Here is a 25,816-nt window from a genome sequence, read left to right on the forward strand (position 1 = left end):
ATTCAGTGCACAAAAGTTCCAGCGATATTTATTCACAAAATAATCCCATGTGTCCAAATTTATATTCATGTTAGAGCAATCCAAAGCTCGTGATTCACCACCACATTCCAAGGTTTGCACTAACCAGAAAACAATAATCAAAAAGCTTCAACAATGCCTGGTTCAGTTGGTTCTCCATGTAGATGCACCAAAAAATTCCCCAGAGGATACAGCAACATTCTTATATCTTCACCATTTAGTATTCCTTGATTCTCATGCAAAACAAACGGCCATCATTGCGCAATATTACTACCTTTATTTAGCTTAAAAAAGTTTTGACAAATGTTCACTCATATGCATTTGTGCCTAGACCAGCACTAAGTCTATCCAGCATTCCAAATAGATTCTGTGCTCGCCGCTCTGTCTCAGGAAGACGGCGTGCGATTCAAGCCTCGATTTTGCTGCGGTTCAGGGGCAGGATGTGACGTCAGCGCCGCTCAACTAGCCTCAACATGTTTTGCATAGATTATGGGTCATCAGGAAGTCGAAGTCACTAAACTGGCTGCATCAGCAGTTGGCTCAGCCTCTCAGCTGTGCCGCTGGGAGACTGAGCCAGCAGCTCCCTCCCATCCCCAGTCCAGGAGGGGAGAGAAAAGAGCTACTGACTGACAGTCATGGCTCTCTGCTTGGGGGGGGGGGAGGGGAGGCTGAGCAATCAGCAATGTTTGATTGCCAAGTTCTCTGTGCAGAGCCAGATGCTACATCGGATCAATACTGCATCAACCTAGGGGAGTATAAAGGTTTTTATTTTTAAACCCGAACTATTCTACCCATTTCTGCTTTCTCTCTAAAGTAGGTGCCTTTCAGCACCTCCAGTAACCATTTTAATCATTGCCATACCCCAAATTACTAGATTTTTCAGTAAGTGGCAAATAGCCTTGACCCCCCCCCCCCCCCCCCTTGCCCTTCCACAGGTTTTTTCTTGGTGCCTGAGCCCATGGTGGGTTAAAAGTCACATACAGCAACAATCACAACAATGCCCAACAGAGCAGCAGACATGTAGAAGTGCCAAGACTGTGCCACTGGAGGGTACAAATGAACTGAAATGCAGACACCTTCCAGTACTTGCATGTGTGTGTTTTGCAGTGTCCTGGGTCCCCCCCAAACCTAGGGTACTCTGATATACAAACTATTTGTGAGCTTCCTATCACATTTGAAGATCAATAGTTAAAGTGAATGTAAACCCGAAATGGTTTATTTTATTTTTTTATGTCACAATGTACAGTAGAAGATTTCCTGACATCTGTGCCCAGTTCTGCCACACAGAGTTAATCCATCTCTGAGCAATCCTCTTTTATTGTTCAGTGAAATAAAACGGACTTATAGAGAAAAAACATAGTCCGTTCCGCCCCCTTGCTGTGAGTGACAGGTTATTTACATATCTCATGCACTAGCCTGGAGGCAGGCATTATTTTTTAATTTCTACCCCCACTCCTTTTCTGAAGTCATGTGGTTACTTTTCTGGATTTTGACTGGATGTTAGGGATCAGAATTTAGTGTAAGGAATACACAGGAGAAAATACATGTTTACAAGGGGCGTGTAGAGGAGGACGGGGAGTTTACTGACATCACGACTCCACCCACCGAGCTCCAGACAACAGATCCACCCACAGAATCTGCAGTTTTTCAGTTTTTATAACAGAGGGGAGACATTTGACAGGTAGGGATACATGTAGGCATCTATATCCTTATAGATCAGCACTATGGCAGTAGTTTAGAAAGTATGAGAGTGGGTTTACATCCACTTTAAGTGGTGGGCGTTTTACCTTTCAACTCTGAAATTTCATGTAAAGGAAGAACACAGCACAAATTAAGAAGAAAATTAAAACACATCTTGTAGCAAACGTATATGATCAAAGCAAGGCATTTTGTTCTCTCAAAGTGTTAAAAGCTTAAATTAAATCAGCTTGCTAAGACAGCAAACAAACATATAGCATCAAATATCCTCTTATCTCTAGAGCCATGCAGTATGCTCAACTTCCTTAAAATAAGTGCCTGGTGACAGAAGACATTGTTGGAATTCTATACCTACCTTTTTCTCGGATGACATCAATGAGAATATCAATCACAATAAAAGTGCCTGTACGTCCTATTCCTGCACTGTTAAAAAAAGAAAACAGCATTGTGGTGAGAAAGAGACCAACCTGGAGTTCCAAAGCACAGACTTTAATGTGCAGACTGAAAAAGTAACACATTCTAGCTGGCATTCTATTGAACTTCCTGTATATAAGACCCCGTACACACGGACGGACTGTCCGATGAAAACGGTCATGTCCGCTGCCAGATTTTGGTGTGATGGTTGTACACACCATCAAACCAAAATCCCCGCGGACAGGATACGCGGTGACGTGGCCGCGCCATCGCCGCGACGATGACGCGGCGACGTGCGCGACCCTGGAAGGTCAATGCTTCCACGCATGCGTCGAATCACTTAGAAGCATGCGAGGGCTTTCGGCCGAGCGGACATGTCCGGTGAGTCTGTACAGACGACCGAACATGTCCGACGGAAAATAAATAAGATACTTGCCTTACAGCTGGCTTCTACACACGAGAGAGAGAGAGTGATACCACAAGCCTTCTAGCAAGATCCTGGTAATGCCAAGTATACCAAATCTTGCAAAGACTGCCTCCAGCACACAGCATCATGCTGTAAGATTTGGAATACTCAGTGATTTGGCATATCTCACCCTCTCCTAGGCGCCACTGTAAGGAAATTATTCTAACAGTTATTCTACAGCAATATGAATTGGGAATAAGGGCATAATGTAATAGAACTACTGTATTTATCGGCATATAACACGCACCCTAACTTTAAGATTGAAGTTTCAGGAAAAAAAACTTTCCACAGCCCCCTACGTATAACACACAGGCAAAGTTTACCCTCCATTTTCAGGGCAAAAAAGTGAGTGTTATACGCCAATAAATACAGTAATTAACGAAGAAAGTCAAAAACAAATGTATGGCTTCCCTGGCCTCAAAGGTGGCCCTTTCCCCAAAGTAACCACATAACCCCATTATTATCTGCACTGGAACCGTGTGTGACCATGTTTTTTGCACCAATTGTTCCGACCAACAAGGATCTGAGTAAATGTGTACAGTTTTTGTAAAAGCTTTAAAGTGTTATTAAACCCACAACAGTAAAATCAGTGAATATGCAGTAAAGCATGCTTGCTACACTCACGGTGAAACCCAAGGTGGTAATCCTCTGCATTGTGTAAAAAGGTTGCTTTGATCTTGTATCCACTGACTCCAGAACAGGTCAGGATAAGAGTTACTGGAGTCAGGCTGCACATGCTCAGTTTGGTGTGTATTGCTAAAGAGTTTTTTTCTTGGGAGAGTGCATGTGATCAGCACAGGGCCAATAAGCACTGTCCAGAGAGAGGGTCAGGGGTCCTGAAGCCCAATGGGAAAATCGTTGGAAAATGAAAACTCCCCCTTCAAGCTTTAACCAGGTAGAAGTCACAAGACTACTATATACTGCTGCTGATAAAAGGTATTTAGCAGTTTATATTAACTGAAATAATAGCATTTCCATGTTCTGTGTACTGTGGGAGACCAGAGTGAATGCAGGGTCCTGGGTTTAGCAACACTTTAAAGTGAACATATTCAACGGTCCAACAACCCACCTTTTAGTATAGCTTTGGTCCACAAGATTCTTCTCTGTGACCTGTCCGAGACTTACTTTTACTCAACTACACTGTTACACAAGCACTTTTGTGAGATACACTATAGTATTTATTCCAATGTATATCAAAAACCATCAAAGAAGGAAACAATAAAGTGCAAACAATTGTGCAAAAATATATGTACGTACAAAAAAAAATATAGTCCAATGTATATCAACGGAAAATAAATTTTAATCCAATCACCAATGTGACATGTAATGCAAAGTGTGAATCCTCCACCCTCGTAGATTAGCCTCTCACTTAGCTGCCATGACCCCTGCATTACCAGTAGGTCTCACCACATGTTTTTTCCCTCTCTGGGAATGAAGACAAACTGCTGCTGCTTCAAATTGCTCTTACTCTAATGGATGGATTATTCGATTTCCAATTCCCACAGCACACATGCAGGAAGGAAAAGCACACACAGATCTAGTGCTCTCCGTTTAAAACTTCACATTTATTTAGAAAAAGGAATAGTATTGCACTTACAAAAATGGCACTATAGGCAGTGCTAACCATGAATCGCGTCTGTCATATACAATCACAGGATCCTTAGATGATCGCGTGATGATGCCATATATGTGAAAACCTTGTCCTATATGTACGTTACAAGGATTGGAAGTAACTTACGTATAGGACAAGGTTTTCAGTGCAATACTTTACCCTTTTCTAAATAAATGTGAAGTTTTAAACGGAGAGCACTAGATCTGTGCGCTTTCTTTCTGCAAGTATGCTTTGGGGATTGGAAATCGAATAATCCATCCATATTTTGCGGGAGCAGATACCTGGATTTGAGAGCACCAGAGGGGGGGGTGTGGAATCAGATCCGTGAAAGTTCTATTTTTGGGTGGAACTCTGCTTTATGCAGGGACTTCATAACGCCCATCTATTTTAGCGAGTTATATACATCCGACTTACATACGACTCGTACTTACAAGCAGAGAGAGACAACAGGAAGCGAGAGGAAATCTAGCCCTAGGAAGTGAAATTCACTCCTGTATGAGTTATCATGGGAAAAATGTGTCTCCACGGAAGCTTCATCACCAATTCTTGTTTCCACAACAACCCAGCATTTTCAAAATCCAATTGTCACAGGGACAGAAAGTGAGGTGAAATCTTAACAGGGGCACAGACAGCAAATCAGAAATTACAGGGGTGCTAGCTAAAAAAAAAATAAAAAACATTTTTTGGGCTGGAGTTACACCTAAAGAATGTACCAAATTACATATAAATTCAACTTAAAAATGGCAGAAGGTTTTTCTATCTTTATGCATTAGGATAAAATGCCCTTTGTGTGTAGCAGCCTCCCTAGCACCCCTCTTACCTACCTGAGCCCCACCTCTGTCCACGAGTCGCAGTCCATGACTCCCCCTCTTGATTGGCCTAGGCACAGCAGTGGCGGTGCCATTGGCTCTCGCTGCTATCAAAGTCAGGAAGCCAATCAGGAGAGAGGGGGCGGGGCCGAAAGGCAGCTCCATGTCTGAATGGACATCCGGAGCTGCAGCTCGGCTTGAGTGCCCCAATAGCAAGCTGCTTGCTGTGAGGGTACTCAACAGGAGGGAGGGGCGTCAGGACCACAGAAGAGAGACCCTGAGAAGAGGAGGATCCGGGCTGCTCTGTGCAAAACCACTGCACATAAAAGGTAAGCATAATGTTTGTTAATTTTTTTTACAAACAAGACTTTACAATCACTTTAAGAACAAACCTACAGAACCTATCTTGTTTGTAACCCTGGGACAGCCTGTAGTCTGCAATTTCCATTTTACCTGCAGTGAACGACAACAGGTCCAGGTTCTTGTATATTATCCTGCTTATGGTGAACCTCTTCTAAAAAGTCCAGGACACCGCCAGGGTCAGTAGGTACTCCATGATCTGGCCAAGCTTTGAAATGATACTGCCATACAGTCCTTTCAGTGTTTGCCTAAAAGAATTATCTCCAGTTAGCGGACAATCTCACGGGGGAAAGCTGAATGAAAAAGAACACACTTTACACCTAGCAAACAGCTACAATGGGTGTTGCTCAATGCTTAAAGCGGGAGTTCACCCATTTGTAAAAAAAAAAAAAAATTCTCCCCTTAGCTTCCTGCTCGTTTTTACTAGGGGAATCGGCTATTTATTTTAAAATATGAGCAGTACTTACCCGTTTTCGAGCTGCATCTTCTTCCGTCGCTTCCGGGTATGGGTCTTCGGGAGCGGGCGTTCCTTCTTGATTGACAGCCTTCCGAGAGGCTTCCGACGGTCGCATCCATCGCGTCACTCGTAGCCGAAAGAAGCCGAACGTCGGTGCGGCTCTATACTGCGCCTGCGCACCGACGTTCGGCTTCTTTCGGAAAATCGTGACGCGATGGATGCGACCGTCGGAAGCCTCTCGGAAGCCTGTCAATCAAGAAGGAACGCCCATTCCCGAAGCCCATACCCGGAAGCGACGGAGAGGATGCATCTCGTAAACGGGTAAGTACTGCACATATTTTAAAATAAATAGCCGATTCCCCTAGTAAAAACGAGCAGGAATCTAAGGGGGAAAAGTGCCCTCTAAGGGTGAACCCCCGCTTTAAGGCACAATTCTCCAAAAAATAAAAAAAAGGAAAAAGGCTCTACTTACTTGTCCTACTTTTGAAAGTTTAAGTTCCCTTAATATATAGTCATGAGATGGCGTTTCTTTGACATTTCTCACTCTCATAACTCCATATTCCTTGAGGGCACACTCCTCCGGCCAGTATTTAACACATTTACTCTGGAAAACAAATATACCTTCTGTTTGAATAGGTGCCAAATTCTGTAAAATAGACATTCCAAAAAGGAAAACTCCACCCAGAACTCATATTTAACCCCTTCATGCCGACAGTACACATATGTGGTCTTACTGGACTGAGCTTTTTGCCATGGGGCTGCATATATGCATGCCTATCTTTGTGTTGGGAGCATGCCGCATAGAATGCTTCCAGCACAGAGATCGAGGTCTCCCCAAAAGCCCAGGTCCCATACCAACAATTCCTGGTCACCTTATCACAGTGGTAGCCTCTGATTTGTCAGACACTGTGAAGGCCGCCCCTGCGTTTCCCTCTGTAAATGGCATGGAAAGATACATTGCATCTCTCTCTCTTCTTACTCCTCTTGTAAATAAAAAATAATAATAATAAAAAAAAAAGAAAAAATACCTAGATCAAGGCTTGATCTAGGTCAGTGCCAGGGTTAGTGTTTGTGTCAAGGGTCAAGGTCAAAAGGTCAGGGTCAGTATATTTTGGGCAGGATTGATTTTTTTTTTGATTTTTTTTTAAATTAGTGTCCGTGTGTTTTAGTTAGGACAAAAAAACAAATAAAAACTGATTATAAACAAACATACACTGCTCGCCGGGAGCAGGAGAATTTATTTTGGGTCGTTATTTGATGGTAGGTTATGGTAGTTTCAAGAAATATACAGCTAAATAAAAAATAAATATATATATATACTCACGTATAAACCGAGGCACCCAATTATACCAAAAAAAAAAAAAGGAAAACCTATTGACTTGAGTATAAGCCTAGGGTGAGTATGCAGCAGCTACTGTAAGCGGAAAGGAGGTTCAACAATGCCCACTTGCACGCCTCCCTGTGCCCATTGCAGCGTACCTGAAATTCTTGACAGGCTGCGCTGCAGGCGTCCATTTTTTAAAACTTGTGGCTTACTCCTGGTCCCGTCCCTTTCCGTGATTGACACTGTGTTCAGCCTAACGCCTATCATGGACGTTCTTTCATCCTCGGACAAGAGAAGGTCCATGATAGGCGGAACAGTGAACACAGTGTCTGCTGGGAAACCGAGTCCGAGGATGAAAGAATGTCCGTGATGGGCGGAACACTGAACACAGTGTCAAACGCCTATCACAGAACTCGACGGGACCAGGAGGAAGCCGCAAGTTTTAAAAAAAAAATGGGCGCCCAAAGGTACACTGACTCGAGTATAAGCCGAGAGGGGCATTTTCAGCCCTAAAAAAAGGGCAGAAAAATTTGGCTTATACTATAGATATATATACACACACACACACACACATATATATGTATATATATTTTTTTTATTATTATTATTACTATGTCGAGTCAGTATTCCTTTGATTAAAAAAAAAAAAAAACATTACCATTTACCACCAAATGAAAATCCAATATGTCTTAGGAAAAAAAAAAAACACAAGGTATAATCCGTGATGCCCAAAGTAATTGTAATGATATGTATGGTTTTACAAACACATGTCAAAGTTGCAAAATTGTGCTTAGGCATTAATATTTGTTTTACCCTTAGGCGTGAAGGGGGTTAAACTTTGCAAGGTTAATAGCACATTGATTCGCATTCTGGCTTCTGTGAAGCTGTTAACATGCTTTCCATTAAAAGGCAGCCCATTCATTTGAGGGTGTATACGCTATTGTTTGCAAGGCAGCAACCACAACATACAGTGAGTCAACCCAATCCTCCAAGTAGCTTTACTTTTAAAGACTACAGTAATTGCAAATAAACAAACATTGTGACCAAACAGCTGAGGCGCATTAAGGGTTCTTGCACAATTATGTGCTTTTTTATTGCATTTATCTTGAACACATTATAATTAATGGCATTAATATAGCAGAATTCTTGCTTCAGAGAAAATTATACATGCAGTAAACAAAGGTAATCTCTACACAGGGGACTTTGAAAGCCATCTGAAGCCACACTCCTGTCTCAGGGTTTTATAATAAACAAACAGTCTTCCCACTACAGCTAGCCATAGAAGGAGTGATTTTCTTCCCTGCAAAAGAAAAATCACTCGGTTCCCCTATCAACACAGTCAGTGCCGATGGGGGAAATCGCTCCCACAAAGACATTGTGTTCTTCTGGCAGGGGGGCTGGGGAACTGTCCCCACCAGAATAACACCGTGATTAGTGTTAGCAGCTGTATTAGCACCTAGCAATAAATCGGATGTAAAACATGACAGGGTGGTTGCACCTCAAGCTGATTATCGATCAACTTTGGAACATTTAGCATGCCCATACACTGTTCAAATCTCGGTCAGTCCCTGCTAAAACATATATGGCTGGCTTAAAGTGGATGTAAACCCTCACATATACCCAGAGAAGTAAAATAGCCTCAGATGATACACAGGGATGAAACAAATCTCCCTACATAAGTTTTACATCTAGATCTGCTTTCTGCAGCTTTCTTTAGAAAGTGAACATCCTGTCAGAATTTTTACTTCCTGTTTCAGCAGTGGGAGGGGAGTCTTGGCATACAGTACACTGTGTGACAGATGATTGGAGGAAAGGCACACAACCCTACTCCACATAGGCAGGGGAAGAAAGAAGCATACAGAGCTGTAAATAGACAAGCTCTTTTCTAATCTATAGAAGCCTCTCCAAATTTTCAGCTGCTTTTATCTCCCATGTTGGAGAACTTGTCAGACGTCATCATGGTGATAACAGAGGAACGAAGCAGCAGAAAGACACAGGACTCAGGGCTTTGGAGAGAGATAAGTAAACACTACAGATATATGTGCCGAGGTCAAATTTCATGAATCATTGTTACATCCACTTTAAGGCTGGGTTCACACTAGTGTTATGAGAAAACTCTGCAAATCCACTGCCGATTCCCGCATCGCACGGCAGTTCACATTGCCATATGCAAACTGCTGGGGAGTGTCAATACATTGTTAATGATGCCCCCCATTTCAGCTGGCATATCTCACTGCGAACTGTCAGTTCGGACCTGAATCGGACCACATAGGTGTGTGAACACCCATGCAAACCGATTCTGGTGCGCAACAAAAAAAGGGTCCAGTGCGAGTTTAGTCCAAATGCGATGCGATTTCAGCCAAACTATCTGTATGGCTGAAATGACATTGTATGTGATTTGCAGTGTGGTGGGAATCACATGCGATCTCGCACAGCGCGCTAGTGTGAACCGGCCCTAAAGGACCTTATGTAGCAACACATCCTTAAATTAGTCATCCTTAGCACAGATAAGCATTAGATCTTCCCTGAAAATCAAGGTGATTTTTTGCTGCCTGTGCACACTATGTGCCTTCTTATCTATGGTATGTGAGCACTCTTGCATTTTATTTTATTACAGGTAAATATATAGTGCGGACAATTTTACACACTGTGTATTCACATCAATAGTTGCTGGTTGTGTGTTAGCTAGGTGCAACCCCAACCCATACAGTGCATATAAATAGTGGATGTGCCTGTCAGCTGAGGTTATAATAAAAAAAAAAAAAAAAAAGTGTGTGTGTGTGTGTGTGTGTAATTATATATATATATATATATATATATATATATATATATATATATATATATATATATATATATATATATACACACACATACACACACATATATATACATATATATACACACACACACACACATAATTTATATATATATTTATATTACACACACACCGTATTTATCGGCGTATAACGCGCACTTTTTTCCCCTTAAAAACAGGGGGAAATCGTGGGTGTGCGTTATACGCCGATCCCCTGTCTCTGAGTGCCGCCGCCGACATATACCGAGCGCAGTACACTTGGGTACACTCGGCTATGCTCGGCCACGCTAGCGGTCATGCCCTGCGAGGGGAGCCGAGCGTACCCGAGTGTACTGCGCTCGGTATATGGCGGCGGCGCTCGGAGACAGACCGGGAGAAGCGGGGAGGACACCACGAGGGCCGAAGACAGACGCCGGACCAGAGGAGGCCGCCGATGGACAAGACACTGAAGAGGGACATTTAAACTGCAAGTAATTTTTTTTTTCAGGAAATTTCCCTCCAAGAATTGGGTGGGCGCTATACGCCGGTGCGCGCTATACCTGGATAAATACAGTAATATATAAATATATATATATATATATATATATATATATATATATATATATATATATATATATATATATATATATATATATATATATATATATATAAATTCTGTATGGCCAGCTTTAGCAATCCCCTAAATAATTTTCATCTCCTTCCTCACATCAGAAGGAAATGGACCAAAAACATACAGTTTTAAAACAAAATATAGAAATGGGGAAAAAAAAAAAACACAATCACAAATGGACAGGTTAATGATCTATTTTTTAAAAGACAAATTACATTTTTTTTAAAGATGCATGTGCACACAACGCAGTGGGTTTTTCTAGAGCGTTTCCGAACAGGAGGGTGCTATCAAGAGAGCGCAGCGTGGCATTTATCTTACATTGTCAAAATAATTCAGTGCCAGATACAATGCGCAGTAACCAACCACAATACATCTTTTCCCAAGTTTTGACTGGCTGCCATGGCTTATTCGCCTCACTTCGCTCCATTCATTTTCAATAAAACCCTCCCACATCTACTGCCAAAAAACAGAACCTTTATATAATCAACAACCAGTGTTGAGCAACAAACGATTAGACAGAACAAATAAGACCGCTACGTATGAAACACACCTTGCCTCGTTCAACTTCCTTTGTCGTCATGACGATAACCCTGGAGTTTTCCTGGAAAACCATTCTCCAGAAATCATTCACTGTATTCTGCAAGCAGCCCTGAGTAGCAATATAACGTTTCTTGGGTTTTAAATTGTTGCATTTTGTTTCAAATTCAGGCTGTAAATAAAAAAATATTATGGAAAGCCACAATCATATATTGTGTTCAATAAAATAAAATTGCCATTCACGTACTTGAGAGAGGATCTTACCATTATAGTATTGGCATTAATGTAATCAGAGACTTGCTCGTTAGGATCTCCATCATGAAGAACAACCCTTGTGTGATCAACTGTATAGAAAAAAATAAGTTCTAGTAAAACAACATTCTTATCACTACTGACAAAGTGGATTTGGATATATTTTAGAAAGAGGTCAGAAGATGGCCTGGTGATTTTATGCTTCAGACTATTTTTACGCTCCCTGTACTTTAACGGAAACCCTGATAGAAATTAGTAGGTGGTTACTGTTTTTTTTCCTTCTGAAAATTGCAACTTGCTTGGCTGTCAATGACTTCAGTCACTGACCCAGAAAAAGTATGCAAGCGATATCAGAAGTTATGGGATAAGCATGACAGCCGGCAGGCAACTAGCATTTACAGAAGAGGATGTCAGTAACAGCAATCTTTGTCATTCAAGTACACATCTTCTTAATATATCTGGGAGAGATGACGTGTTATGCCAAGTGCTTGAATCATTGGGCAGCACAAGGGGGCGCATGGTACACATATACCCATTACTTAAAATGAATGAGTCAGCGATCACAAACAATTAAAAAAATAGGATCACCTTTCTGAACAGGTTACACACATATTTAGGGTGTAACATGTGACGCATCTGACCCCTCCTTCTCCTCGACCCCCCCCCCCTAGTGACAAGTGAGCCGGAGATCTATTCCCCACACTCGCTGTCACGATTCAAAGAGAGTGCGGCTGTGCAGGGCTCCACCGACACAGCTGTTTCATTGGTTCACAAATCCTTGAAGTGAAGTTACTGACAGCTTTTGCAGATTCTCACTGAAATACCAGGGCGCCGTTGAGCTCTCAAGGTAGTTCATTGAGCTTCCTGTCATTCAGCATGCTGCCTGCCCGTATTGGAGGTATGGGAAGACAGCTACACAGACAGTCTGCAGGAGCGTGGCATTGCAGCCACGATCTGCTGAGCATGGGTGCAATGCTCAACAGGCTCCTAAAATAATAATAATAATAATAATAATAAAAAATAAAAAAAATGCATATCCTTTTTAACTCGAAAATGACAGAGTAAAAAAAAAAAAAAAAAATTTAAATGTACAAAATATCAGCAAAAAATTGGCTATCGGGAGGAGAGGTGGCCGAAATATCGGCATCGTATCGGCACCAGAAAACCGATATCGGTCGATCCCTAGTCTATACACATACATGAGCCCTCCCATGCGCAACCAATGAATGCACCTTGGATACAAAAAACAATGATTTTCTTGGATACCGCGACTGTAGGATGAACAGCATGATTCAAAAGTCAAGGAAGCCGTGTTTCTAGGACTGGGCTCTCTCCTTGCCATTTTTACACTAAATCTCCTCCCCGCCAATCAGGAAGCGGGTCGTAAGCCCCATTTCCCATTAGGCCAAAAACATCAGGGGATCCTATTGGACGCCTAGGAGGAGGAGAGAAGAGATATGCGGGGAAAGCTGTCATGCTGGAGAAGAGGACACTGGAGGCGCTGCCCGCAGCCTGCCACCCAGATGGGGCAAGTGCCAGACCGACCAGCAGAAAGCAAAGAGAGTACATTTCGACATGGTACTGTGCTTGTACAAGATAGTGGAATTGTGGGCGGAAGCGCACAACACAAAGTCATCGACATTACTTTGGTTCCAGTAGCACAAGTGCACCCAGGATATTGCAAGCAATGCTGTTAAGTTACTTTTTACCATCTAGACAAAACTGTCTGATGTAGATGAAAAGAAGAAGAAAAAAAAACTATTTTAATCTTGCCGAATATGCTCAGTATGGAGCCAATGGCAGAGTGCCTACTATACTAAGGAATAAGCAATTAAATCAGAAAGCTGACATTTCTCCTTAATACGGAGCCCAGCCTGTGAATGTAAAATCTCTTGAGAGTACTAAAGCCCACTTATTCAGAGCGATGTGCAATACTCACAAGGTAAAATATTCTTGTATCGGTTCTTGTTCTTGTTCTCTTGTCTCTGCCCCTCTTTGCGGCTGTACAGTAGTTTGCATTCTTGCTGCTGCAACGTCTGAAAGGAATGAAGGAAAAAAAAAATAAAAATGGAATAGAGCCCATTTCACAAGAAACCTTTATCTTTGTCATTTAAAGCCGATGTGTTGTGCTTTCTCTTCACCTACTGCAGAACCATCTTCCAGACTGAGCAATTGCCTGTCAGTCAGAACCACAATGAGGACTGCTGTCAACACATTCCTAAAATATACATCCCTTGTGTGGATGACACACAAGGACATGCAGAGGTGGAAATAACCTCAGCACAATGTTTTCTGTGCAGACTGCAGCTGTGTGCCACACTTAGACATTGAAATAAAATATTTAAGAAGTCTGTGAGATCTAATTAATAGAAGAAATAGAAGACAAGCCGTAAAGCTCACTCGAAAAAAAAAAGTACATGAAAAAAACGTTTTAAAAAAGCTTTCCAAAACAAACTTTCTGCAGTTGATGGATGAACGGGAATCCTGACAGTATGAGGTCTCCTGAAACTAATAGATGGGTACCTGTTTGCATGCTGGGTATTTTTAGTGTTTTCTAGGCTTTCTATGCTGGAGAATTGCATAAAGCATGATAATAAACTTTCACATTGTATTTGTCAAAGCCCCAGACAATCGGAGCATGGAAGCTGAACAATGTGTGCTCATGGCAATATATTCAATTCTGTTCTAATGGACTCATTAGAATAGAATTATTGCTCCTCCACCTTTAAACACAGCAGTGGTCAATTTTTACACCAGACGTAGACTATATCTAAAGATGGAATTCAGAAATTCTTACAGGCTTCCATTAGGTTTGGTTTTTACAAAATTAAAAGACAGAATTGTATACAGTGGGGATTGAAAGTTTGGGCACCCCAGGTAAAAATTTGTATTAATGTGCATAACGAAGCCAAGAAAAGATGGAAAAATACCCAAAAGGCATCAAATTACAGATTAGACATTCTAATATGTCAAAAAAAGTTAGATTTTATTTCCATCATTTACACTTTCAAAATTACAAAAAACAAAAAAAATGGTGTCTGCAAAAGTTTGGGCACCCTGCAGAGTTAATATCTTGTACTGCCCCCTTTGGCAAGTATCATAGCTGTTTTTTTGTAGCCAGCCAGGAGTCTTTCAATTCTTGTTTGAGGTATCTTTGCCCATTCTTCCTTACAAAAGTCTTCCAGTTCTTTGAGATTTCTGGGATGTCTGTCACGCACTGCTCTTTTAAGGTCTATCCATAGATTTTCAATTATGTTGAGGTCAGGAGATTGTGAAGGCCATGGCAAAACCTCCAGTTTACGCCTCTTGATGTAATCCCCCGTGGATTTTGAGGCGTGTTTAGGATCATTATCCATTTGTAGAAGCCATCCTCTCTTTAACTTCAGCTTTTTCACAGATGGCATCAAGTTACCATCCAAAATTTGCTGACATTTTATTGAATCCATTTTTCCTTCTACTCGTGAAATGTTCCATGTGCCACTGGCTGCAATACAACCCCAAAGCATGATTGATCCACCCCCATGCTTAACAGTTGGACAGAGGTTCTTTTCATTAAATTCTGTGCCCTTTCTTCTCCAAACGTACCTTTGCTCATTCCGGCCAAAAAGTTCTATTTTAACCTCATCGGTCCACAGAACTTGTTTCCAAAATGCATCAGGCTTGTCTATATGTTCATTTGCAAAGTTCAAACGCTGATTTTTGTGGTGAGGACATAGAAGAGGTTTTCTTCTGATGACTCTTCCATGAAGACCATATTTGTACAAGTATCTCTTTATAGTGGAATAGTGTACCACAACTCCAGTGTCTGCCAGATCTTTCTGGAGGGATCGTGCAGTCAAACGTGGGTTTTGAATTGCTTTTCTCACAATCCTGCAAGCTGTTCGGTCTGATATTTTTCTTGGTCGTCCAGATCTTGCTTTAACTTCCACTGTTCCTGATGACTGTCATTTCTTAATTACATTCCGAACAGAGGATATTGACATCTGAAAACGCTTTGCTATCTTCTTATAGCCTTCTCCAGCTTTGTGAGCGTCAACTATTTTCAGTTTTCTAGACAACTGCTTAGAAGAACCCATGGTGCTGATTGTTGGGGCAAGGTCCGATGAGTCTGGGCATTTAAAACCTTTGAGATTGACATCACCTGGTCTTCCCAGACGATGATTGAGAACAATCCATGACACTGGCAGGTATCAGCTTTGCAAAGGGGGCAGTGCATGCTATAAATTCTGCAGGGTGCCCAAACTTTTGCAGACGCCATTTTTTGGTTTTCTGTAATTTTGAAAGTGTAAATGATGGAAATAAAATCTAACTTTTTTTGACATATTATAAGAATGACTAATCTGTAATTTGATGCCTTTTGGAGATTTTTCCATCTTTCCTTGGCTTCGTTATGCACATTAATACAAATTTTTACCTGGGGTGCCCAAACTTTCGATCCCCACTGTAGCTCTGCTGCAAGGTATCTTAAAACTGGCCAATGATTTCTTGGTAGCACTTACAAGACCTTTCTCAAGCCCAGACTTGAGTAAAGCAAGGGCAGCAAATCATAAAGCAGCAAAGAGAATTTCTGTACACTAGCTTAAACGGGAGTTTCTTTAAAAAAAAAAAAAAAAAAAAAAAATGTATGTATGTATGTATGTATGTATGTATGTATGTATGTATGTATGTATGTATGTATGTATGTATGTATATATATATATACACACACAAACACACACACACATACACATATACATATACACACACACACACACACACACACACACACACACATTGAGAGAGATATATATATATATATATATATATATATATATATATATATATATATATATATATATATATATATATATATATATATATATATATATATATATATATTACACATACATATATATACACACACACACACACACAGAGAAATAGAATAGACAAATACATTTTTATATGTATTTTTTACCGTGCATCTGGAAAGTATTCACAGCACCTTACTTTTTCCACATTTTGTTATGTTGTAGCGTTATTTCAAAATTCTACAAATAATACCCCATGACAATATGAAAGAAACTGCCCAAAAATAGGTGTGCCAAGCTTGTAGCATCATACTCAAAAAGACTTGAGGCTGCAATTGGTGCCAGAGGTGCTTCAACAAAAGTATTGAGCAAAGGCTGTGAATACTTATGTACATGAGATTTGTTTTTTTAATAAATTTGCAAAAATTTCAAACAAACTACTTTCACATTATCATTTTGGGGTATTGTTTGTAGAGTTTTGAGGAAAAGATAGAATTTAATCAATTTTTTGAAAAAAGGCTGTCAGATAAAAATAAAATAAAAAAATTAGAAAAAAGTGAAGCGCTGTGAATACTTTCTGGATGCACTGTATGTGAATATGTGGAGGTCAAAAACCATCAGTGGCACAGTTCAAGGCAATATTTACTGTGGATCTTCTAAAACATGGTAAGCTAGAGTTCCTCCACAAATAAAAAACAATAAAAATTCTCCTGGTACACAAAAGCAATACAATACAGGAAAGCAACAACACACTGCTTTTCAGGAACAAGGATCATCAGATGTTTTACATTTATGTTCTGTATAGTTTATGTATATAAATACAAAAAAAAAAAAAAAAAAAAAAAAAAAAGATTATGTAACCGCAGAGAACAGGTCATATGCTTGCAGTTTTTGACTGGATAGAAAATACGGCCATTTCCACAAAGGTCTGGTCCTTTTACATCCCATAGATCTTATTATGCAGCAGTATACTCCGTCTTAGACACTGCAGTGTTAGACACCAGCATACCAGCAGTGCAGAGACAGAATACTGCAATGCCACAAAGCAAGAAAACGGCTTGTAATAAAACAGAAGTCAAAGAGCTCACAAGCCAAGTCTTGCATAACCTTACAAAATGTTTGCAAACATGGTCCCTTCACATTCTCTTTTATGCTAATTACAGAGCACAAAATGCTAGCTCCAAAGTTAAAACAATTGCTTTCATTGCACTACACAGTATTTTACTGCCCACAGCTTAGATAGTCTGCATTTAAAAACTGATGATAGATGTTCCCTACTGTAAATAATAGCTGTGTCCACGGCAAAGTAAAAAGATCTGTAAAACCATCTCTTTATAAACTCGAATACTTAAATGGCAGCAGCAGTTTTGCTATACATGTCTTATCTACACATTTTCCTGCAGCCTCCCTAAATAACGCTGAAAGAATGTGTTCGTTTTATAGCCAATAACTTTAAGTTTATAATAGTATGGTTATCTTTAGGTCTTTGGTTGCCAGCAAACTGCTTGCAACCATCACTAGGGGGCACTGTTCTGAGGCAGGAGACTGGTGCTAGAATGATATACACTAAGGCTCCTTTCACACTGGGGCGGGAGGCACGGTGGCAGTATAGTGGCGCTATACCGTCGGAATTGCTGCAGGATTCGGCCGCTAGCCGTGCGGTATTAACCCCCGCTAGCGACCAATAAAGAGTTAATACCGCCCACAATGCACCTCTACAGAGGCGCATTGCGTGCGGTATTACCGCGGTTTCCCATTGTTTTAAATGGGAAGGAGCAGTAAAGGAGCAGTATACATACTGCTCCTCTCACCGCTCCAAAGATGCTGCTTGCAGGAGATTTTTTTTTCTCCTGCCAGCGCATCTAGTTCAAGAGAAGGGGTTGTACTACACTAGGTAGTGACATGGCGGACTTTCAAAGGCAATCACAGGGACGTTTTTGGTTATAAAAATATAGATTTAATTACAAAAATACAGATATACAAATAAATTTCAATAAAATATGTTGAGAAAAGTACATAAATACATATTCCTAAGCAATATTTTCGTCTCGCCGACGCGTTTCGCCTTACGGCTTCTTCAGGACGAGTTTTGAGATTTTATGACAAAAAGGTATTGCTACTTGCATACGTCAATTGAGTTGATGGCCATCCACATCCATCAAGGATCATTGGAATCACAGGTAGAGAAGTACCATGTGATAAGTTGGTAAGCCCAATGGGAGGAGAAAAGAAAATCTCCTAATGATGTAGGGAGACCACAGCGATAATAAATTGCAGGTTCTGGAAGTAAAAACAGAAGAGCAAAACCGGGACCAGTAAGGCAAAAAGCAGGTGGAGGGAGCCTGGAGGAAAAATAAATCCCGACACAGGGCAGCCACACTGCACTGTCCAGTAAAGGGCAGACCGGAGGGTTGAAAGCCTTACAGCCGTAGAGGTTTAGTATGTCCCGGGGGGGTAGCAGCCTTTGGGCGCGGAGCACAGGCTGCTACCCCCCCGGGACATACTAAACCTCTACGGCTGTAAGGCTTTCAACCCTCCGGTCTGCCCTTTACTGGACAGTGCAGTGTGGCTGCCCTGTGTCGGGATTTATTTTTCCTCCAGGCTCCCTCCACCTGCTTTTTGCCTTACTGGTCCCGGTCTTGCTCTTCTGTTTTTACTTCCAGAACCTGCAATTTATTATCGCTGTGGTCTCCCTACATCATTAGGAGATTTTCTTTTCTCCTCCCATTGGGCTTACCAACTTATCACATGGTACTTCTCTACCTGTGATTCCAATGATCCTTGATGGATGTGGATGGCCATCAACTCAATTGACGTATGCAAGTAGCAATACCTTTTTGTCATAAAATCTCAAAAAACTAGTCCTGAAGAAGCCGTAAGGCGAAACGCGTCGGCGAGACGAAAATATTGCTTAGGAATATGTATTTATGTACTTTTCTCAACTTATTTTATTGAAATTTATTTGTATATCTGTATTTTTGTAATTAAATCTATATTTTTTTATAACCAAAAACGTCCCTGTGATTGCCTTTGAAAGTCCGCCATGTCACTACCTAGTGTAGTACAACCCCTTCTCTTGAACTACTATTTCGGATGTGGGCAAATGTGAGTGCCTATGCGTTATCCCCCTTCCCCTTTTTTTCTTGCCAGCGCATCTACTCAGTGTGAAAGCCCTCCGGCTTTCACACTGAGGTTGTTGGGCAGGTGTTTTTCAGGCGGTATAGCAGCGCTATTTTTAGCGCTATACCGCCTGAAAAACTCCTCAGTGTGAAAGGGGTCTAAAGCACAGGCTGTCTTCTAGCAGGTTTCTCTAGCCACATGGATGCTCAAACCTGTGGCCCTCCAGCTTTTGTGGAACTACAAGTTCCATCAAGCTTCTGGATTTGGGAGTCATCCTTGGAACGGTCAGCCTGGCAATGGCTCATGGGACTTGTAGTTCCACAACAGTAGGAAGGGCAACAGGTTAAGCACCCAGGCGTCTAGCACAAGCTAGGGAAAGACTAATTTTTCTACCAACAGGCCCATCCCACGGATTGGGTTTTCCTGGCCCTTTTTTGCCATTGTATACAATCAAAACAAACGGTCTCTGGAGTCACCTGGCAGTCCTCCGCCCACCACTATAAAAGCATTCATACTTGGATGATCTGAGACAAGTAGGAAAGGATCTTTCATGTAAAATGTCCTCTAAGCAACTTGATTACGTCTGCTACGTTCTGAGGTCTATAACTAAATTAAATCGACTTACCTCAAACTCTTCCCAAAAGCCCTGCTTAAATTTATCAGCCGTTTCTGCAGGTTTACTCAGTTCCTTTACTCGACTTTCAATTTCTGCTGCATTAATACGGGTTGTATTCAGAGGCTGGGAAGAAAAAAAGAAATAAGGATTATTAAAGCAAACGATTTGCTGCAGGCAAGTTTCATGAGATAGGATTATATATGACCCTCTACCTGTTTGAGTTGTAGTACTGTGCCAAGTGTTTCCACCATGGGATTTTTCTTATAATGCTCCACAAGGTCTGTTAGAGAGTCAAACTTCTCTCCTCCTCCAACATCATATTTCATATCCTAAACAAGAAGACAAATCATATAATGGATTAGGGGTTCACACAGATCAGTCATACCTGCTCATATTTTCTAAAAGGCAGAGTTACATTATTAAGTGAAAATGCCATAAAGACACATTTCTGACCTAGAGTACAAAGTTGCATTCTAATAGCTGTGAAAAGTGCAGAGACTTCATTATCCATGGAATATACGTCGAGTAGATGTACACATATAATCAGGGCACTGTTCACCAGTGTTCTGAGTATCAGGTGCAGCATATTAGTGCCTATCAGTGCCACCCATCAGCAGCACAGCCTCATCAGTGCACAGCAGTGTAGCCTCATTAGCGCCCATCAGTGAAGGAGAATAATTACTTATTTGCAAAAAATTTATATTGGAAACTTAAAAAAAAAAAAAAAAAAGATTTGTAGCGCCCACCACAAATCCAGGGGCGCCATTTCAAATTTAGGGGAAGTTTGGGCCAGTATTTGGGCCCAGACCTGTTTAACACAAATTTGCCTCTGTTCTGGCTGCGGTACTGCTTGGCATATTCCCTTGTTGCCTGTAGGTGGTGTTGCCACCCTGGCCTTATGTTGGAACACAGGTGTACCATGGTGTATTGGTGTCCTTTCTCTGCAGCGGTTCAGGGGGAGTGGTGACCTCGCTGTGCATGCTGGGGAAGGATACTTAAGGGGCAGACGGCATTTTCTGGAGTCTTCGCCTCGTGGCACTTCGGGCACAAGGTGTGCGTGTGTGTGGCCGGGAGTTGCCTCGCTGTTAGTAGGACCTGCCCTGGAGGAGACTGGCAAAGTGCTAGCGTCTCGGGTGAGGCCTGGTGACCGAATTAAGGAGGGATCCACTATATTGAAAGCCCTGCAGTCTGCCGGTATCGGCTTAGAGGCTCTTCTGCTGCACGGCTGGAGGTTCAGGACTTTGAATGTATTTGGATGCGTCCAGGAATCCTCTGCCACAGGATTTCAAAGGTCTGTGGCAGAGACCAAGTTCATTCCAAGAGGTCTGTGGCAGAGACCGTCTGGACATTAGTTTGTGCATCATCCCGGCTGCTAGGCCATGTGAGAGGGGACTATCCAGGTGAGTAATTCCCACTCAATAGCTGAGAGTGGAGCCTGATTGAATATTTTGAACATTCTGTACCGTGTGCCTGAACCTTCCCCTGCTCTTCTCCTTCCTTCTACTTTCTCTACTTCAAGTTACCCTGCAGTAAAAAATAAAGCCTGAAGCCCCGTACACACGACAGAGTTTCTCGGCAGAATTCAGCCAGAAACTCGATCGGAGCTGAATTCTGCCGAGAAACCCGGCCGTGTGTACTCGGCCGAGGAAGCCGACGAGTTCCTCGTCGAGCCAAATAGAGAACATGTTCTCTATTTCCTTGTTGTTCAATGAGGAAAGTTGGCTGGCCGAGATCCTCGGCGGCTTCACAATGAACTCGACGAGCAAAACGATGTGTTTTGCCCGTCGAGTTCCTCGGTCGTGTGTACGGGGCCCTGACTGTTGAAGGTTTTACATCTATCTGGACATTGCATTTGTTATGGACTTTCCCACCCTGACACTGAAGCTATAAAAGGTAACGTGCAAACCCAAAATCTAACCAGCAGCTCCTTCGGGGGTAGCGCTACATTTTCAAAACTGTTCGGTCTTTTTTTTTGTTTGTTTAGCAAAATACCACCAAAAGAAAAGAAAGCTCTTTTTGTGTGAAAATAAAAATGATAAAAATTTCATAATGGTGCCAAAGTGCAAGAACCCTAAAAGCTGAAAATTGGCCTGATTAAGAAGGGGATGAAATTGCCCAGTAGGCAAGTGGTTAATGTACACATCACAAAATTTTCTGAAAGAAAAGCTTTTTATCAATGTAGCAGAATTTATAAAAGATCAATGAGAAAGTGAAGTGGTTATTAAGACAAATTACCTGGCACCGTATCATGACGTGTGTCACTTTAGACTTGCCATCATTGCTCTCGCCTTTGTCATCCCCTGTGCGAACAGACAACACAAAATCTCCAGGGTGGCTCTGGCTTTCACGAACCAGGAAGCTTCCATGTTTACCTTTTTCGGTTAACAACTTCTCTGCTTCCTTCCCAGAGAGGTGACCATGGAACCACCTAATTTCCAAGCATACACATAATTCTAGTTAGAAAACAGTTATTAATAAAAAGGGTGTTCAATACACAATATTATAGAATGTCATATATGAGACAGCATGTGAAAGCATTAAGTGCTACTCATCTTCAAAGTATAAATGTACTTTAAATCTGATTGTTTTCCTCTTTTTAGATATACCCGTTTAGAGTCCAAGTCTAGGAGTTGCCACCTATGCCAGGCAGCATTCTGGTCATCCAAGCCAACTAGGCCACATGGCACTGCACAGAAGCAGCCTACTCTACATAGGTCCTACTGGAAAAGCCACCAATCTGCAGGTTCACAAGTACGGTCAATTAATGTGTAGTACTGGGTGACCCTGCCAACTTGAAACAGCACCTAGTGTAGGCTGCACAAAAATCTGCAAGATTTATAAAGTCTGGCTGAAACTCCACCAAATGGCCACCCGTGCACCAATCCAGGCCAAGCAACAGGGAAGCTAGATCCTCAACAAGATGGCCAGTACACCTCAAAATGGCCACTCATAACATTTAAGGCAAAATGGCCACCGCAGCTAGTGGGTCCCACCAAAACTGGCTGCTGCTGCAGCTACAATACAATTGCCACCCACCCAGCACATGGCAGGCATTGCTACAGAAACACTGAAACCCTGCAACTCCCAACCAAGCTCCCATAAAAGAGGACAAAGCCCTGAGCCCCCCAACAGACCAAAAAAAACGTGGGGGGGGAGCCCAGGCCTGGAGGGAAGGAGCAGACATGACCTATAGGCAGGAACGATCTTAGAGGCCAGCTTGCCTGAATGAAGATTAGTGGGCCATGTCATCAGTGTGCAGCTCCGTATGCATGTTTACTGGGATTATCTTGCTGTTGAAGAAGCTAGGGGCCTCTACCTATAACTAAAATATTTATTTTGGCCCTTTAAGAACAATTACATTTATGAAAAGGGGGCAATAGTGCAATGGCTCCTTACTGTAACAAAGCACTGTTGGTCCTGCATTGCAGTGATGGGACAACACTCGGTTTCCCCTGCATACAGAGCATTTAGTTGCAAAATATAATTGAGGGAATTTTACCCTTTCCCACTTCCGGGAGACTCCGCCGCGTTGCCGTCCCCTGGAAGTTCGGCATCCCTCCTCCTTCCACCGCTGCTGGGCTAGTAAAAAAGTGCAGCGCGCTACGCTCATGTGCAGCAGGGAACCAGCTGTAAAGCTGAAAGGCTTCACTGTCGGGTTCCTTTACTACAAAAGGGCAGCGGCGGCACCAAGAGTCAATCGGAAAATCGGCTGGCGTGCAGACATCGCCAGAACTCTGGACAGGTAAGTGTCCTATTTTTAAAAGTCAGCAGCTACAGTATTTGTAGCTGCTGACTTAATTTTTTCATAGGGGGGGGCGGAACTCCTCTTTAAACCTACAGAGGCCTGTCCTGCTGCACTCATAACCGTGAAATGTTAGGCAATAAAATACAATGCAAATTGACATCTCTATTTTGAGAAATCAAGAGACTGCTTACCTCTCAGATGTAGGATCCGCACAGTTTAATGGGTACTTTAACTCAATAACATCCCCATTTTTTTCCTTCAGCTGTCCATGGTGTTCCATGTAATACTGAACCAATTCAGCCAGTGTAGCAAACTTTTCACCACCATACAAGTCATAGTAATCACCTGTGTTCTGGATTTTAATATGTGTAACCGCTCCATTCCTCCTGAAATGATAAAACATTAAGTATAAGATAGTTTATGAACCGATTTACAAAAACTGAAGAGGAGAATAAAAATCATCAAGTGAAGCGCTTTCCCCTGGAGATCAATAATTCTTTTGTTTTCTTGGGAAACATCCAAACTAACTGAATCGTAACCGCAGCAATTCCCCCACTTGCATAAGAGAACTTTTTCTGACATATTAAAAATAGAACTTCATATAGAAATGTATACTATCCTATGTCGTATAGAAAGATGAGCCTGCATTGAGTACATAGATACCCAACATGTCAAGCCTTAAAATGGCACTTGCCAATAAAATGGCAATAAACAGTAGCCAAAATTGTTTATAGGCAGTGCTAAAAAAGCCTGTGCAGGTCATCATTTTAACGTTAACCAGGAAAGATGGCCTTAGAATTACTGTTCTAACTCTGGGGTGAGACTTGTGTAGCACGATTGTTGTTTTTGTACATAGCGACAACTGAAACATGCACAGTGGCTAAAATAATTATTTGATCCCCTGAAGATTTTGTATGTTTGCCCACTTACAAAGAAATCAAGGGTCTATAGTTTTACCATAGGTGTATTTTAAACGATAGAGAGAATATCAAACAAAAATACAAAAAAATCATGATACAAATGTTATAAATTGAGTTGCAGTTCAGTGAGTAAAATAAGCATTTGATTCCCAAGCAACCAACAATAATTCTGGCTCCCACAGACTGGCTACAGTATGTGCTCATGTGGTACACAGACTAGTCCTGTCAATTTAAGAAGGTGCTCCTAACGACAACTCGCTATGTGTATAAAAGACTGTATCCCTTTCTTCCATTCAAACCTCACCATCAGGGGCAAAGAGCTTTCAAAGGACATCAGGGGCACGATTGTAGACCTGCACAAGGCTGCAATGGGCTACAAGACCATCATCAAGAAGCTTGGCGAGAAAGACAACTGTTGGAGCCAAAACTCGCAAATGGAAGAAATACAAAAAAAAACATTAATCGCCCTTAGTCTGGAGCACCATGCAAAATTGCACCTCATGGGGTAAAGATGATCATGAGAAAAGTGGGGGGGTCAGTCCAAAACTACACATGATGAGCTTGTGAATGATTTCAAGTCAGTTGGGACCACAGTCACCAAACAAACCATTGGTAACGCAATACATCATCATGGATTGAAATCGTGCAGCGCCCGCAAGGTCCCCCTCCTCAAGAGGGCACGTGTACAGGCCCATCTGAAGTTAGCCAATGAACATCTAAATGATTCAGAGAAGGATTGGGAGAAAGTACTGTGGTCAGATGAGACTAAAATGTAGCTCTTTAGTATTACCACAGCAAGAAAAATGCCGACTATGATCTTAAGAAGACCATCCCTACAGTCAAGCATGGAGGTGAAAACATGATGCTTTGGAGGGGTTTCTCTGCTAAAGGTACAGGCCGACTTTGCTGCATAGAGAGGCCAATGGAGGGGGCCATGTATTGTAAAATCTTGAATGAGAACCTTTTTCCCTCAGCCATAACACTGAAGATGGGTTGTGGATGGGTATTCCAGCATGACAATGACCCAAAACAAGCCGCCAAGGTAACAAAGATGTGGCTCAAGCGACAGCACATTAAGGTCATGGAGTGCACCTAGCCAGTCCCCAGACCTTAATCCTTAAAAAAAATTATGGAGGGAGCTGAAACTTTGGGCTGCCATGTGACAATCAAGAAACCTTAAGGATTTAGAGATCTGTAAAGAAGAGTGGAACAAAATCCCTTCTGAGATGTGTGCAAACCTGGTAACTAACTAC

The 25,816-nt window shown here is 41.8% G+C and overlaps 1 protein-coding gene across 1 annotated transcript in view; it reads right to left on the reverse strand.

The window, feature by feature from the left end:
* PTPN11 (protein tyrosine phosphatase non-receptor type 11) overlaps positions 1-25,816 on the reverse strand; it is a 98,678-nt gene that overhangs the window by 36,549 nt on the left and 36,313 nt on the right. The window contains exons 3-12 of the mRNA XM_040346143.1: positions 23,835-24,029; positions 22,134-22,326; positions 20,111-20,227; positions 19,908-20,021; positions 13,312-13,408; positions 11,385-11,464; positions 11,134-11,292; positions 6,307-6,438; positions 5,471-5,625; positions 2,072-2,139 (exon numbers count right to left, since the gene is read on the reverse strand). Coding sequence (XP_040202077.1) covers positions 2,072-2,139; positions 5,471-5,625; positions 6,307-6,438; positions 11,134-11,292; positions 11,385-11,464; positions 13,312-13,408; positions 19,908-20,021; positions 20,111-20,227; positions 22,134-22,326; positions 23,835-24,029 — 1,310 coding nt within the window. The remainder of the gene's footprint in view (positions 1-2,071; positions 2,140-5,470; positions 5,626-6,306; positions 6,439-11,133; positions 11,293-11,384; positions 11,465-13,311; positions 13,409-19,907; positions 20,022-20,110; positions 20,228-22,133; positions 22,327-23,834; positions 24,030-25,816) is intronic.

This window comes from Rana temporaria, chromosome 1 (genome assembly GCF_905171775.1).
Source record: "Rana temporaria chromosome 1, aRanTem1.1, whole genome shotgun sequence".
Classification (NCBI taxonomy): Eukaryota; Metazoa; Chordata; class Amphibia; order Anura; family Ranidae; genus Rana; species Rana temporaria.